This window comes from Gopherus evgoodei, chromosome 3 (genome assembly GCF_007399415.2).
Source record: "Gopherus evgoodei ecotype Sinaloan lineage chromosome 3, rGopEvg1_v1.p, whole genome shotgun sequence".
Taxonomy (NCBI): domain Eukaryota; kingdom Metazoa; phylum Chordata; order Testudines; family Testudinidae; genus Gopherus; species Gopherus evgoodei.
In genome coordinates, this window is record NC_044324.1 from 18,307,315 (window position 1) to 18,323,612 (window position 16,298).

The 16,298-nt window shown below is 43.0% G+C and overlaps 1 protein-coding gene across 5 annotated transcripts in view; it reads left to right on the forward strand.

Annotated features, from left to right (window-relative positions):
• The window catches only part of BLK (BLK proto-oncogene, Src family tyrosine kinase), a 71,931-nt gene that overhangs the window by 20,098 nt on the left and 35,535 nt on the right, over positions 1–16,298 (forward strand). For 4 of the 5 annotated variants that reach the window (XM_030555206.1, XM_030555203.1, XM_030555208.1 and 1 more), the window contains 2 exons: positions 8,981–9,098; positions 10,949–10,997. In XM_030555206.1, coding sequence (XP_030411066.1) covers positions 8,982–9,098; positions 10,949–10,997 — 166 coding nt within the window. In that variant the 5' untranslated portion in view covers position 8,981. Of the gene's footprint in view, positions 1–2,117; positions 2,154–8,980; positions 9,099–10,948; positions 10,998–16,298 lie in introns of those variants that run through there. The other variant, XM_030555207.1, reaches the window with a different exon arrangement.

Genomic DNA, 16,298 nt, shown 5'->3' on the forward strand with positions numbered 1-16,298 from the left:
TTTTAAAGACATCATATGATTCACGTGATTTAGCCACTTCCTTTCAACTTCCCACTTGATGTTCTTGTACCAAAACACCAGCCTTACTGAAAATCACATGCTGACAAACAAGAAGGTGCAAAAGTCAATGCAGACAGTCTCACGAGCAATGGTCACTGGGGTGAATGGGGGTTACAGGAACATGCCACGAAGGGTGGGCAGATCAGCATGTTCCTGGTTGAGTGGTGGAGCTGCCCGAGACTGACCCATTATAAATAGATCTGCTTTTTGCACAAAACTTTTTGGGGGCAAAAAATGCAGCTTTCTCAACACCGAAACATATTGTGAATTGGTATCAGTTTTGCCAAATGGTTTCGGTCCAAAAAAAAAAAACTAACAAAATTTTTAGAAAGTTAAAACATTTTGATTTTTCTTTTTGAAATAAGATTTCTTTTAAAAAATACCTTTCTTTTTATTTTTAAATGATCAAAAATGTCTTAAATGCTAAGAACTGATACAAAATTTGAACTTTGTGTGACCCAAAACTTTTTTTTTAATTTTTGTTTTACCAAAAATTTCCTTTTTATTTTTTGAAATTGCCAGTGAGCTGAAAAATCCATTGTTTGCCTAGCTCTCCTTGTGAGAAGGAGATTAGGTTTCTTTAGTGTGGAAGTCATTGCCTGGATTTGAAGTCCAAGGCCAGCTCCATCTTATAATAATGGAGATCCAGAAACGCAACGGGGTGAACCCCATAGTCCTGATTCAGTTGAATCAATGGGAGCTTTACCTGAATAAAAACTGAGTAAGGACAAGAGTGGGGTTTTCAAAAGGGTCTAAGCAGAGTTAGGTTCTAGTTCTCATTGATGGCTAGTGAAAGTTGAGTATACCAAAGTCCCTTGCACTTTGGAAACTCTCATCCTTAAGGACTTGGTCCCCAAATGGTTTGCGGGCTTTAACTAGATATAAAAGTGCTTTATTTTCATTCTTGTCCTCATCAAGCTTGCTGTGTGATACATGTATCTACAATGAAGGTTGGATCGGTGTGGCTTCATTGACCTTTATTTACCCTGTCTCCCCCTGATGTTTTTCTAAAAGAACGGCTCTAGGAAATATTTTAGGGAAGTTCTTCGGTGTGTGTTATACTGGAAGCCAGACCAGCTGATCAGAATGGTCCCTCTTAGCCATGGAATCTAGAATCAATGTGATCTGGCCGAGAGTATTTAGCCACCACATAAGCCATATCAGTATAGACACCATTTTACATCAGCGCAGCAAGATCAGTGCATGCAGCTCACACCAGGATAAGGTAAACTGATGTCAATCATGTCTACACCTATGGGGCTTTGCACTGGTGCCTGAATGCCCGCCAGCAATGAGGCTTAAATGTCTGTCAGCTGGAAGAGGTATTTGAGGGCTAACTTAAATAGTCTTTTGTATCTCTAGAAGTAAACAGAGGCTTTGCTGTGCGCAGAATTACACTGTGTTGAGCTTCTCAAGATGTGCCTGTCCTTCTGACCTCACTCTACCTACATGTGCTGTGAAATGGGTCTCAAAAGCTGCCGAGTGAATGATACTTTTTGCAGCAAGAATGGTGCAGATATTTCACTTCATTTGGGCTGGAAATGAGGTGGGATTCAAGGGCGAAAATCTGCACTGGTCAATGCACCAAGAGGTATATGGTCTTTCAGAGGACCGCCATCCTTTTGGGTGTGTCTACCCTGCGACTAAAAAGCCCAAGGGAGCAAGTCTCAGAGCTCGGCTCAGCTGACTTGGACTAACGGGGTGCAGGCAGCAGAGCTATAAAATAACAATATTGATGTTAGGGCTAGGCTGGAGCCTGGGCTCTGAGCCCCAGGAACCTGTGTCAGCTACCTTAGCCAGCTGCCATGGGTCTCTTTTTGCAGAGTAGACATACTATCTGTTACTCTTTGAAGCACAGTAATTTTGGAGGTGCTGTACAAATAATCAGTGTGTCTGTAGCCTTTGTGTGTTTTCTGACATACAGTATGAGCCTGATCCTTGGGGTGTATTAAAATCTGCGTTAAAATTGTAGGCTGTTACTTTAAATTTCAGAGGGGGTTGGCTGGGGACGGGGGTCTAGGGGAAGTGTGTTATCTGCGTCCCACCTAGAAGCACCAGTCAGCCAGCAGAGAGCCAGCCTAGTGTAAGGCCGGGTGAGTTGCGCCTCTCTGTTTTGGGGAGTAACCTGCTTTTTCTCTCTGTTTTGGGGGTTTTGTGTGTTCTGAATTCTGAAAAAATAAAGTCACGCTACATTGCAACCTTCCAGAAAGAATATTTATGTTTCTATCCAACAGCTCTGTGTGTATGCCATGAATGTAACAATCCCATGCAGTGCTGATTTCCCTCAACTCCCATGGACCCAAGTGGGTAGAGCGGGTCAAAAAACCTGTTATTTTCCCTGTGAGCAATTTCAGACAAAATGTTTTGGCTCAAAACTCTTTGATGCCAAATTTTGATTCTTTGGCAAAAAGCTTCCAAACTAAATGAAAGTTTTGATTTCAGATTGCAATTTGTGATTCATTTTTGGTTCCGGACACCAAAAACAGTTTGATTTCCAAAAATGTATTTTTGACTGTTTTTTAACTTATTTACTTTCTGGAATGGGGTGGGGTATGGGGAAATAAGCCAAAAAGGGAAAGAAAGTAGGGAAAGACATTTATTTGATATTATGGTGGTGAAAGAGTAACATTTGCAGTTAATTAATTAACTGACAACTCTAGCGGTTAACACTAAACAAATTAGCTAGATTAAAAAAGTGTTGCAAGTAATTAATTGGCTGATTGAATGTTAATCAATTAACCAATAAATTATTTTACCACCAATCAATTAACAGTTTAATTGATTGCTTAGTTGCTTAATTAATTGTGACTATTTTTTAATCTAGTTCGTTTTGCGTTAACTGATAACTCAAGCAGTTAAGTAATGAACTGCAATTAATTAACTGCACTGCTAAACAATAATGGAATACCAATTTAAATTTATTATAAATATTTTTGGATGTTTTTCTACATTTTCAAATATGTTGATTTCAATTACAACCCAGAATACAAAATGCACAGTGCTCACTTTATATTACAACAGTGCAATGTGAACACTGGTTCTCACTTTCAGGTGACATTCAACATTATCTCCTGCAAATGTAAACAAACTTGTTTGTCTTAGCGATTGGCCGAAGAAGAAGTAGGACTGAGTGGACTTGTAGGCTCGAAGTTTTACATTCTTTTGTTTTTTGAGTGCAGTTGTGTAAAAAAAAATTTACATTTGTAAGTTGCACTTTCATGATAAACGGATTGCACTACAGTACTTGTATGAGGTGAATTGAAAAATACTATTTCTTCTGTTTATCTTTTTTACAGTGCAAATATTTATAATACAAAATAATAATATAAAGTGAGCACTGTACACTTTGTATTCTGTATTGTAATTGAAATCACTATGTTTGAAAATTTAGAACATCCAAAAATATTTATAATACATTTCAGTTGGTATTCTCTTATTAACAGTGTGATTAAAACTGCAATTAATTGTTATTTTTTTAATCTCTTGATTAAAATATGGGAAAGTGGGTCTCCCCTGCCATTTCTCTCATATTTTTTTTTAAAAAAATCCAGCTTTTTCAAGTGGGAAAAGGTAAATAAGAGGGCTGTCAATTAATCGCAGTTAACTCATGCCATTAGCTCAAAACAAATTAATTCAATTCAAAATATTAATTGCAATTAATCAGTTTTAATTGCACTTTTAATAATAGAATATCAATTTAAATGTATTATAAATATTTTGCTGTTTTTCTACAACCCTAATAAATAAATCAGAATATTCCCTCCATACACACTTTATCTCATCTTTTTACCTCCTTCCCCTCTTTTTCAGAGGAAAATAAAAGAGAGAGTGGGGGGAGGCTAAAAAAATTGAGAAGGGAGCATTTTCCACCTGTTTTGATACAAAACTTCTCAAACCTCTCGTGAAATGTTTTTTTTCCCCCAAAATTAAAAAACTCAATTTCTTCAAAAACAATTTTTTGTTAAAAAAAAATTCAACTCTATTGGTTGAACAAAACACTTTATTTTTGTTGAGGGGAAAAAAAAAAGCAAAGACATTTTGACCATCTTTGGAGGCTCAGCACCTCACAGGAGGCCTAGCAGACTCTCTCTTATCTATCTATCTGAGGGTTTTGCACAACAGTTATCTGCATGTAGGACTGGCATATCCGCAAATCAAGAGTATAAATAGAGTGTTTCCAGAATGTATGAATCAGGTCAGAAAGGGGCTAATGTATATTGTAAATGCCTACAGCTCTGGTCTTCTTACATTTCTTAAAAAAATAGGGCGGAATGATGAGCGGCGGAAATTATTCGCAATTATTTCACAAATTCCAATTCCCATCTAGGCAGAGCCACATTTGTTGACTTTTTCTGTGTAGTTTTGCAAGAACCATTTCTAAATGTGAAACCTTCCTACGCCATCAGACGAACCAGGTGCCACCATCTCTGTTTATCCTAGGGCGCTCTTTGCAGGTCCTCTTGTGGTGTTAAGACCCATAAACTTTCCATCTCGGAGTAGTGTTCAGTGCAGCCTTTTCTGTTTGAGGAGGAACTTATATTTGTGCAAATGCACCTGGTTGTCTGCAATTCCACTTACTCTTGTCTGGATATCCTCCATGTTGAGTGGAAGGATGGTCTAGTGGTTAGGGCACTAAGCAAGGACATGGAGACCTGGGTTTAATTCTGTCCTTTGCCACAGACTTTGTGTGTGATGTTGGACGAGTCACTTAGTCTTTCTGTGTCTCAGTTTCCCCATTTGTAAAATGGAGTTAATAACACTTGCTGTACCTCACAAAGGTGTTTTGAGGAGAAATACATTAAAAGATAGTGAGGTGCTCAGATGCCACAGGGGTGGAAGCCATAGCTAGATACACACTTAGAATGAGGCTGACAGTAGCTAGACAATGCAGAAGGAAAGTGAATGGTTTTAAGTAGGGTGACCAGATAGCAACTGTGAAAAAAAACGGGACGGGGGTGAGGGGTAATAGGTGCCTATATAAGAAAAAGTCCCCCAAAACAGGACTGTCCTTTTAAAAATGGGACATCTGGTCACGCTAGTTTTAAGCCAAGCAGCTTGTCTATGATCCAATCAAGGATCAGCAGCAATGCCTCAGTGGCTTAGTGGACCAGTAACATGACTTGAAGAGCAAATTCTGAATATCCAATACTCAAATGCCCACATGTGGCAAGTAGTTCAACACGCAGGCTGAAATATAGTTGCACAAAGTGTTAAAGAACTTCAGATAATGAGCAAATTCATTAGAGTCATGATCTGTTCATGGACAATTCACAAGTGGAAAGAATGGGGCAAGATCAGTAAATAGATCACATTTGCTCCTAATAATCACCTAGTTCTGCTAAGCAGGGACAGGCCCTGTCAATACTTGGATGATGGTTTTCACACCTCAACTGCTAAAACAGGGCCTCATCCTCCCTGATTGAACTGACCTCGTTATCTCTAGCTTGCTTGCTAGCACACATATATATACCTGCCCCTGGATATTTCCATTACATGCATCTGAGGAAGTGGGTATTCACCCACGAAAGCTCATGCTCCAAAACGTCTGTTAGTCTATAAGGTGCCACAGGATTCTAGACAGCCAAGGAAAGCCCAAGCTGCTGAAAGAAGTGGAATAGGTGTCTGAGTAAGTGAGGTTTTCTCTTCTGAGTCAGTGGCATTAGAGGGCTTTGTACTGCCACACAGATCATCCAAAAACTCAGGTCCTGACTACCTGAGTGCATTGAAAAATTCGAAGTCACGTTTTGCAAGAGCAGGGCATTTTGCCAAAGGGGGGAAGCTGGAAGCTCTGCCCCATCAGGCAAATTCTGTCTTTTACATTTGGTGTACCTGAAACTCCCCTTCTTGCTGGAAGCCTGTATGCTGTGGCCTCCCCTTCCTGCTCTCAGTTGCCACCAGATTCCACCTCAGAGATGGCTGCATATCAATGGTGTAGTGATTTCTATATATACACAGCTAGACTGTGCCACTCTAGTGCAAATTGGTGAGCCATTCCTCACAGCAGGCCCTGTGAAGTCAATGGGAATTCGGTGCCGCCAGCTCTCGCGAGTTCATTGCAAGTAACGCCAATGGTGCCATTCTCTGAGAGTCCTGGGAGAAGCTCCCACCTTCTCAGGCATTTCAGCTCCGCTCAAGGAAACCCCCCTCCCATTGCCTGCCTTCGGCTTACCTGCCTCCTGGGGGAAAGCAGCCAATCATGGATGCAGCAGGAGGTAGGCAGAACTCTCCCCACTCCCCGTGGGAGCCTAATGGGCTTTTTGGTAGGGGTGGGGGATTAGTCAGTACCATTCCCATGGGGTAGACAGGGAAGGGAAGCCAAATTAGCCCAGCGGTGCAGGATGGCTCTGCTCCCCCATTTTCTCCTGTGGTGAATGGGTCAGTCTGTTCTCTGTTCCTCTCCTCCTATCCCTTCAACACCAGACCTGAGAACGGGGGGCAGGAGGATTTGGTGCAGCGGCTCCCCCAGGCCTGGGAGACTGGGATGAAGAACCCTTGAAGCAGGGATGTGCTGAGGAGCAAGGGGCAGCGGTGGGCAGTATTGATATGGGCCCGGGGATGCATAATTACAGCTGGGATGGGCAGATGTGGGGTTGGGTGGGCACAGAAGTCATTAGACTTTTGGAGGTGATGGGAAACTGGTAGCGCAGCAGTCAGCATGTTAGGTAAATCTGTGTGATTTGCTCTCAGCTGGGTCCTGCCACCACAGCTCCTGGAGCAGGGTCCAAATCATCCATTTCAGGAGAATGGGCAGCATGGTATGTCTCACAGGTGCTGGGTGGTGAGGGGAGCTCAAAGAGAGACCAAAACCACAGGAGATGGCTTTTTGATACACATGATGTTTGAGTCAGTCTAGTGACTTGTTGGGGTCTGGCACATGCCATTTGAACTTTGGAAGTTGGCAATACTGGGGTGATTCATGGATAGGGTGACCAGATGTCCCAATTTTATAGGGACAGTCCCGATTTTTGGGTCTTTTTCTTATATAGGCTCCTGTTACTCCCCCGCCCCCATCCCGATTTTTCACACTTACTTTCTGGTCACCCTATTCATGGAAAATGTGCTGCTCAGCTGGAGTCAGGATATCAGAATCTGTCCTAAAACTGGTGAAGCCCTTTGGGAACCATGTGTATAAAAAGGACTGCCTAGGTCAGCTTCTGATATCCTCACTCACGGAGAGCATAATGTACTCTTCACGTGTCTCAGCATCTGACCCCAGAAGTACAAGTCAATGACCATCATGTAACTAGAAACACTGCTCACTGTCTGTGCACCCTGGATTTCCATAGGTTATTAAGCTCCTTTTCCAATATCACACGGAGGAGCTTTCCTCTTCTTGTTAATCAGGTGACTTGTCTCTTTTACCCTCTTCCTGTTGTTTCCATTGAAGAGCTGAGTGGCAGTTGCCAATGGGGAAATCAAAGTCGGCTTATAATTTACAGATGTTTTACCCTGCTTAGTGTAACCCACTGGGGAGCGTGCGTTACTGGTCCCCCTCTGTGCCAATCCACAGAGGCTATGAGAAGTTATAGCTTCCAGCTAGGGAGCTTTATCTCAAGGGGCATCTCATGCTATTAGCTGGTCAATCTCTGGTGTGTCATCCAAGAGGTTAGTCATCACATCAGCGTCATATGTGGGTATAATGCTCCACAGTGGAAATAGAGATGGATTCCTTGAGTGAAAGATCTTACAACCTAGGAGCCTGGTGCTGTCACGCTGAGTGTGTGGGACTTGACAAGCTGCCCTGAGTTACAGGCAGCAGTAGCTGCCCTGCCATTGAAGCAGACTCTCAGAGTCAGAATTCATTTCCTGGCTTGTCCCCCTGGATCCAGGGTAAAGATTCAGTCTGCTACTGATTTAGACAAGGAGCAGAATAATTCCTCTTCCAGGCAGGCTCAGCAAGGGGGGAATGAGCAAAGTCAGGGCAGCCCCCGCTTCCCATTCCTGCCCGCCCACACCTATCAGAGGGGGAGCAGCAGTGCTATGGAAGCTACTCTCCCACCCCTGTCAGGGTGCATAGCCCGTGCAGGGTTGTAAAGGCATCTACGCTCCCTTATTCTCCTGCCTCGGCCTGTAGAGCGAGAGATGATTTTGCAAAACTAAAAAATTAGAGCCAGTTGAAAAATGCCAATTTTTGCTGGCTTTTTCCCCCCCCTTCCCCCCCCCCCAAATATATATAGGGAAGGGGAGGTGTTTAAAAACCTGTCACTGACAAATCTTTGGGGTATCTGAAAACTGAAAAGTGAACAATTTATTTCTCAGTAGAAACATTTGGGTTTCCTAAACCTGATGTCTTTTCTCCTGTCATTGTCAAAGCAGAACATTTCGACCGAAGCAAAGAAGTAGGTTGTGGTCAGAAAGCCAGTTTTTGACACAAACATTTCAACCATCTCTATTCAAAACTTCTGCTACCTTCCAAATGCTCGGACCCAGAGTTCCCGTATATGCTCTGGGCACTGGAAAGCCAGGATGTTAGCCTCAGAGATGCACGCCCAGTGCCCTGCTCTGCCACAGATTTAGAATCATAGATTATTAGGGCTGGAAGGGACCTCATCTTGTCCCAACCCCTTGCTCAAAGCAGGACCAATCCCCAACTAAATCCCCAAATGGCCCCCCTCAAGGATTGAACTCACATCCCTGGCTTTAGCAGGCCAACGCTCAAACCACTGAAACTTCCTGTGTGACCTTAGACAAGTCACTCATCTGTCAGAGGCAGAGAACAGTGCTTCTGAATCCTGCAGGCCTGTTGTGAGGCACTCAGGTATTACAATAATGGGGGGGCTTTTAAGTACCTCTCACTCATCCCTACCATTTGTCCTTACCTTAGTTTGAGACCTGCTAACACCACCCTTGCTTGTACTGAATAGCACCTTACTCCGTGAATCGCCCCCCGTCACGTGCTCATTTGTGTTCTCTCTCACAGGATGGGACTGTATGGGAGCAAACGCCACCAGTCCACGCCACAAAAGCAATGTGAGGCTGCGAATAGGCAAAAACTTCAGATATTCTCCAGGAAGAAACCTCCTCCACCCCCGCCCCCAGTAAGTAAGCAGCTTGTGACTTCCTTTCTGTGTCCTGTGGCAGCGTAGCCGCAGCGGCTCAGGTAGTTCTGAAATCCGTAGGGCAGCACTTGTGTATGCCAGCGGTAACTCGAGCCCTTTTGTTCCCTTCAACTCAGGCCACCTTCTCTGTAAAGATGAGGGAGGATGGTCCAGTGGCTAGAGTGCTGCACGGGGCCTTGAGGGACTTTGATGCTATTTCTGGCTGAGCCTCAGACTTCCTTAGGTTTGATAAGTTGCTGCCTCTACTCTGTGCCTCAGATCCTATCTGTAAAATAGAGTTAATGCTCCCCTCCCTCATAAGGGTGGTGTGAGGATAAAGCCTCTTCAGGACTGTGAGGTGCTCAGAAGCCCTGGAAGCATCTACCTGGGTAGATTCTGTAGACCAGTGGTCATTACTCGGTCAGTCGAGATTGACTGGTCGATCCCAGAGAATCTCCCAGTCAATTGCGATCTCCGGCGGTGCAGAGGGACTGCCCCCGAACCTCCCATTGGCTGGAAATGGGGATCTGTGGCCAATGGGAGCTGCGGGGGCAGTGCCTGCAGAGAGGGGCAGCATGCAGAGCAACATGCCCCCCGCTTCCCACCCCCAGGGGCTGCAGGGCCATGTTGCCCCCTTCTGGGAGTGGCATGGGGTTGGAGCAGGCAGGTAGCCTGCCTTAGCCTCGCTGCGCTGCCGACCTGGAGCTACCCAAGGTAAGTTCTGCCTGGTGGGAGGCTGGCACCCCAGCTCTGAGCCCCCTCCCAGAGCCTGCACCCTGTGCCCCCTCCTGCACCCCAGCCCCCTGCCCCAGCCCTGACCCCTCTCCCAGAGCCAGCACCCCGAATCCCTTCCTGCACCCCAACCCCCTGCTCCAGGCTCAGCCCAGAGACCTCTCCCACACCGTGAACCCCTTGGCCCTAGCCCAGAGCCCTCACTCACTCACTCCCTCCTGAACCCCACCCCCTACCCCAGCCCGGTGAAAGTGAGTGAGGGTGTGGGAGAGAGGAGAGGATGGAGTGAGCAGGGCGGGGCCTCGGGGAAGGGGCGGCACAGATCCTGCTTCCCCTTAAATTCAAAAAGTGATCTGGGGCATAAAAAGGTTGGAGACCACTGCTGTAGACATGAGAGGGGTTGAGACCAGATGGATGGCTGACACGATCATTTGCTGACACTGTGCATGGTATCGAAGTGGAGAATGGACTGGATCTGGGAAGAATATAGCTAGCTAGGTGAATAACCACCCAGGCTTTGCTGTTTTCTGTTGCCTCGCTGAGAAAACCTGGAGAGATTCTAAATGGCATAATTTTACCACATGGAAAACTGAGGTGCAGAAGGATTAAACCCCTAAAACTTGGGGATTAAATGTAGGCATCTAAAGTTAAATCTGTGTATTTAGGTGTAAATAATTAACCCTGATATTCCTGAGCAACCAACATTCTATGAGCTGGAGACAATTATGGCAGATTCCTGGTTTTCTGCCTGAAGTAATACTGATTTGTAAATTCCTTCAGGGGGTTCATTGATTGCATCATGCATCATTTAACAGAGATCTTGCAACAATGAACTGCATTACATAGTATGGCAACGTTTGAAATCTAGTTAACTCCACTATAATCATCCAAATCAATTGACCAGTGAGTTTTTAAGGACATGCACAAGCAAGCTCTGAATGCGTCATAGTAAAATATGCTAACACCATGAAAATACATGAAGAACCTGTTCCTAAGCACATTTAAAGCAATTAAAAAACTCCTATTGAATTCAATGACTTTAGGCCTTGAGTGACTTTTGTGTCACAAAGAAGGTCCTTCCCCTAGTAACAAATGGACTTTTTTTATTTCTCCCAAAGTTCAGACAACATATTAGAACCTCGCCTCTAAACCAAACATCACAGCAAGGTAAGATTTTTACATTTAACCACTTCACTGTTTCCTTCTCCGCCTCTGGGGTTTCTGCAAGACAATGTGTTGTGACTGGGTGAACGAGTTCTAATATCATCAATTCATTTGTGTGGGAGGGTTTTTTTTAGTTTTCATGCAGATGCACTGTTAGCTCCTTATTAGTACATCTAGGCCTGGTCTACATCTAAAATTTAGGCCGCCTTAGCTGCGTGGCTCAAGGGTGTGAAAGTAGACGAGTTGTTAGAAGGATTTGATGTAAGTATTGGTAGTCATCAATTTCTCTCTCTGGTCAACAACCATAAGGGAAAAAACGTTCTCTGTTAATTGACCAAGTGGAGCAAGGTCTACACACAGGGGATTGAATCAGGAACCTCCAAAACTAAAATTAGGAGCTGGTAGAACTTGATCTAAAGAACTAATCTGTGTTCTCCCTGGCTATAACAGACTCATATCCTCTGTGGACAGAGCAGTGAGTAGGCAATTTAACGTACATTCAGTAGTGAGTTACATGCACACGCACACAAATTTCACTAAATCAGTTTAGTTAAATTGATGCTGGCCCTTCTGAAACTGGTTGAAGAGTGCTGTATATTGAGTGCTTACGTTTAATAAGGAATAAACTAAATCATCCTTAGGCATTCTTCAACCAATGTTAGGGTGTCCACACAAAGGTGTTGCATTGATAGAATTAAATTGGCACATGTTTTGTGGGTGAGCAAAGCCTGAGACTCAGAAGAGCTGTGCTCATTTCCTGGCTCTACTCCAGACATTCTAGGTAACCCCAAGCAGCCATTTCATATCTCTGTGCCTCAGTTCCTCATCTGAAAAATGGGCTAACAATTCTTCTTTTATGCCATCCTTTGTCTGTCCTGTCTATGTAGATCGTAAACTCGTAATGCAGAAGACTGTGTCTTATTCTCATTATTTTATATTCCGACTGTGGTAGCACCTAGCAGTCTTGTACAAACATAGCAAGAAAAAATTCCTGGCCTGGAAAGCTCACAACGTACAGTGCCTAGCACATTGGGGCCCCAATTTAGGTTGGGGAGGGTCTCATCAGTGCTCATAGTTTACTGTCCCAGGATGTTTTTTGTCAATTTAAAGGGAAAATGTTACAATTAATATTAAGGATTATGGTGCTATTATATCAGAATCTGTTCCATGACAAGGTTGCCTGCAAAAGCAGAGGACTGGAGTGGATGGCCCAGGAGGTCCCTCACAATTCTATGTCCTATGAGCTCTGGACCTACCACTGTTACATATTAAGTAACAATTATTCAGAAACTGAGGGTTATGCTATTTTTATTTCCCGTTTGTGCAAAAATTTTAGCCTATAAAAATAATGCAAAAATGCAGGACTATCCATAGAAACCCATACAAATAAGCATCACATTCTTCCTACCCTAATTGCTATTAACAAAAGAACTTCAAGGTATGGAACTAAGCGTCTGCCCAGACAAGGAGCCAGACATTTAAATGATTAAACTAAAGTTTATTAAAATCTCTTAAACTGGGCTGGTTGAAAACTGGAATTTCCATCCCCGTGGGAAATTCCGATATTTTGCTTTATGTTTTTGGATGAAAAGTCGAAATGTCAAAACTTTTTCCAGATCGGAACATTGCTAAAAATATCAATTCAGAAATGTTGAAATGTTTTGTTTCAGGCTGGTTCAACTTTAATTGGTGTTCCCAAGAACTCCTGTGGAGCCTCATGGGAGCTGTGATTTGACTGCCTCGGGAGTCTGGGTGTTTTCCCATGGAAAGATTTTGCAGAAATTGCATTTTCCAGAACGGAAAAAGCAACGTTTTGACAGAAAATTCCCAACCAGCTTTATTCTCAAGTCTTCAAAATCAGTCTGGAAATCTCAAATGCAGGCTTTTGAGGGGATTTGTCATCTGCTGTTTGCAGTCTAGCCAGAAACGCAATGAGAGCAGCTTCCCTCAGAACTGGAGCTTTCACTTCTGCTTCCGGCTAGAAGGCAGAAGTACAAAGGTGCTCAGTGAAAATGAAAAATACTTCAATGATATATTACAGGAACTTTTTCCATTCCATCTCAAAACACACACCCATGCACTCACATGCGTGCGCGCGCACACACACACACACACAAACCAAAAAGGCTCGGTTTGGGGTTGGGATCAGTTCTAGTTTTGGGGGAAGGTTCAAAGAAACAGAGTGGTGAGGTTCTTATTTTTTCCAGTCTGAGGAAGGATTTTCAAAAGTGCTCTTTTGCTACAACACAGTTTTATGAACAGTTTTGGAATAATTAGTTTATTCCGTTAAGACAAGACAATTAATGTGAATTGACTGAGGAAACTCAAAATCTAGGCAGTCCAGCCATCAAAAAAGCCTAAGAAATAAAAGACCTGAGATGTGTTTTCTTCAGAATTGCCAGCCCCACACCTTCAAAACCCATGATTGAAGGCACAAAAAAATCATGAGAATTGCTTTAAAAATCACAAGGTGTTTTTGTTGTTGTTGAAAGACTAAATGTTGGGTTCTTTTTCATTGCCCTCTGGCTTGTGAAACTTCAGGGTGAACTTGCTTCACGTTTTCAATCTCTTCTCTGCAACTATGGTTGCTACAAACTGACTTTTTTTTTTTTAAATGAAAGCTGAGACTCTTACATAGTCACTTGACTCCAGAGGCTGGAGCTTTAAGAAAAATACCAAAATTCAATAGGATCCAGATAAACTCACAAGAATTGGCAGCACTGTATGGTATCTATTTCAATTAGACCTATAGGCTCTATAGCCAGAGATTTTTAAAAATACAAACCTGTCGTCTTGGTGAGTCTTTGCTCATTTCATGCCACATGGGTTAAGTCCCCAGTGGTGACCATGAGGATATGAAAGTTGTCATTCCCAAAAAGGCCTACATCTTCCCTGAGCTCTTAAGGGTGGGGATTATCTTTTTGTTCTGTTTGTACAGCACCTAGCACAATGGAGTCTTGGTCCTGCATTTGGTAGGGGGAAGATATGGTGGTTTTGTAAAGGTGTTTGGTAAAGGGAATTCCCTCTTCCTCTCTCTTGCTATCCACATTTCAGCCTGGATTTTCAGAGAACACCGATGGTTTTTGAGTGCCTTCATTTTGGGGTCACCAACCTGGGGCCTGGTTTTTCACAGAGCAGGTGCTGAGTGCTTTCTGAAAATAGCGCCTCCCCCCCCTCCCCCGCGCCCACATCATTAGTCACTTTTCAAAATATTTGTCCTAATGCTTGTCCCACCAGACACATGGACTTAAGCATGGAGTGGAGAGGAGTTCTGCCACTGGAAATTTTGGAAATATTGAAAAAATGAAAAATGAACATTTTTGACCAATGTCTGAAAAACTTTCAACCTAAAACTAAAACATTTGTGACCAAAAATGTTCAACTTTCTGGAAAAAACAAAACAAAAACAAACCTGCAATACAAACAAAAAATCCACCCACAAATTTTGACACTTCCCATGAAAATTTTCACCCAAATTTGCACAGAAAAAAGAAAATGTTTGAGCAGCCCGAGCCTGAGAGACCCCTGGCATTACGTTACACCTAGTGGTAGCAGCAATGGAAGTCGTTGCATAAACAGGCCTCTGGTGTTTTTATGAAAGTGTTGTCTAACCTGCGCTGAGCCGCTTATGGCCATGTCTTAAGGCCATCAGCTCTAGAGAACAGGGCCATTCCTAGCTGACCTGTGAGCACAGGACCAGAGAAAGCATAGTCGGTTTGATGTGCGCACACTAGCACGGCCAACCCATGTTCTGAACTGTGGCTATTTTGCCCCCACCTCCTCCTAGCACTATCGTAAACCATTTCGGGAACAACGCCCTCTGAAGAACTATCCCACAGGACCCAGCTCTCTGAAGCTGTGGATTCTGGGACATCTGTAACCTCCACCAGTGCATGAGGGGACAGCAGTGGGAGAACTGTTTGAACTAATAGGCCCTAAACCTGTGCAGACTATGCTGGTGTTGAAAGCAAGGCTCACCCAAGCAGTCATTGGACTGTAATTAAAGTATGTGGTTTGTTGGTTTTATACTACAGCAGCACATAGTGGCCCCTTCCGAGGTCAGGGCTTCACTGTGCAAAGTGCTGTACAGAAGAGCTCATAAAGTGGTATTATCCTTATTTTACAGTGGGGGAAATCCACTAGTTAGTCAGCAAAGTCTATCCTGTGCCTGGTCTGAAACAGCCAGTGTGGAGTAAGTCCCGCTGTCATCACTACTCTTGTGACTAAAACCAGGACTGGGAGTAAGGAGGTGTGGGTTCTGTTTGTACCATACGGTACTTATGTGGCCTTGAGGTAAGTCATTTAGGGTGCATCTACACCACAAACAAAGACCTGTGGTGCTGAGTCAGGGTTCGGGCTCAGGCTGTGGAGTGAAAATAGCAGTGCAGATATTCTGGGCTCTGAAACCTGGCAAAGTGGGAGGGTCTTAGAGGCCAGGATCCAACCTGAGTTGGAACATCTACACTGCTGTTTTTAGCCTAATCCAAAGGCCACTGCAGTCAAGAGAGAAACTGCCATTGACCAGGGTGGACAAAAATCGATGACATTTAAAAAAAATCCAAACATTTAGATTTTTTTTTTAATTTAAATTGGATTTTGTTGATTTTGTTATTTAAATTACAAGTTTTTCTTCTTAAATGTTTCTTTTCTGTTTATAATGAAATCTGAATTTAATACAAAATATGTTAAGGTCTAAATTTATCATAATCTCTTAAAACACAAGATGGGTGAGGTAACATCTTTTATTGAACAAACTTCTGTGGTTAACGATAAGATTTTGAGCTTATATCGAAGAAGAGCTCTGTGTAAGCTCAAAAGCATGTCTTTCTCACCAATAGAAAGTGGTCCTGTAAAAGATATTACCTCACCCATCTTGTCTCTCTAATATCCTGGGACTGAGGCAGCTACAACAACACTGCAAACATAATCTCTTAAAACATTTAAATAAAAAATAATATGCTGGTTTGTGTGTTGAATTAAATTCTACCATCCTAATTCAGCTTGACGTAAATCATGAGCAAAAAGTTAGTTATCTAGTAAATAAGCAATATGTATTAGGCCATTTTCTGACATAATAAAAATGTACAGTTAATATGAGTATGAAAATATAATATATAATTGCTTAAATATAAATATATTGTTATAGTGTACTCTCCTAGATAGCAAAAAGATGTAGCAAATCTAGTGTAAAGGCACTATTTAGTTGTAAATCAACATGTTTTAATGATGGTATCAGTCAATGACAATTCACCTTTCTTTAGAAAACATTGAGCATTTGACCTCTCTTCTCCTGCCAATCTCATT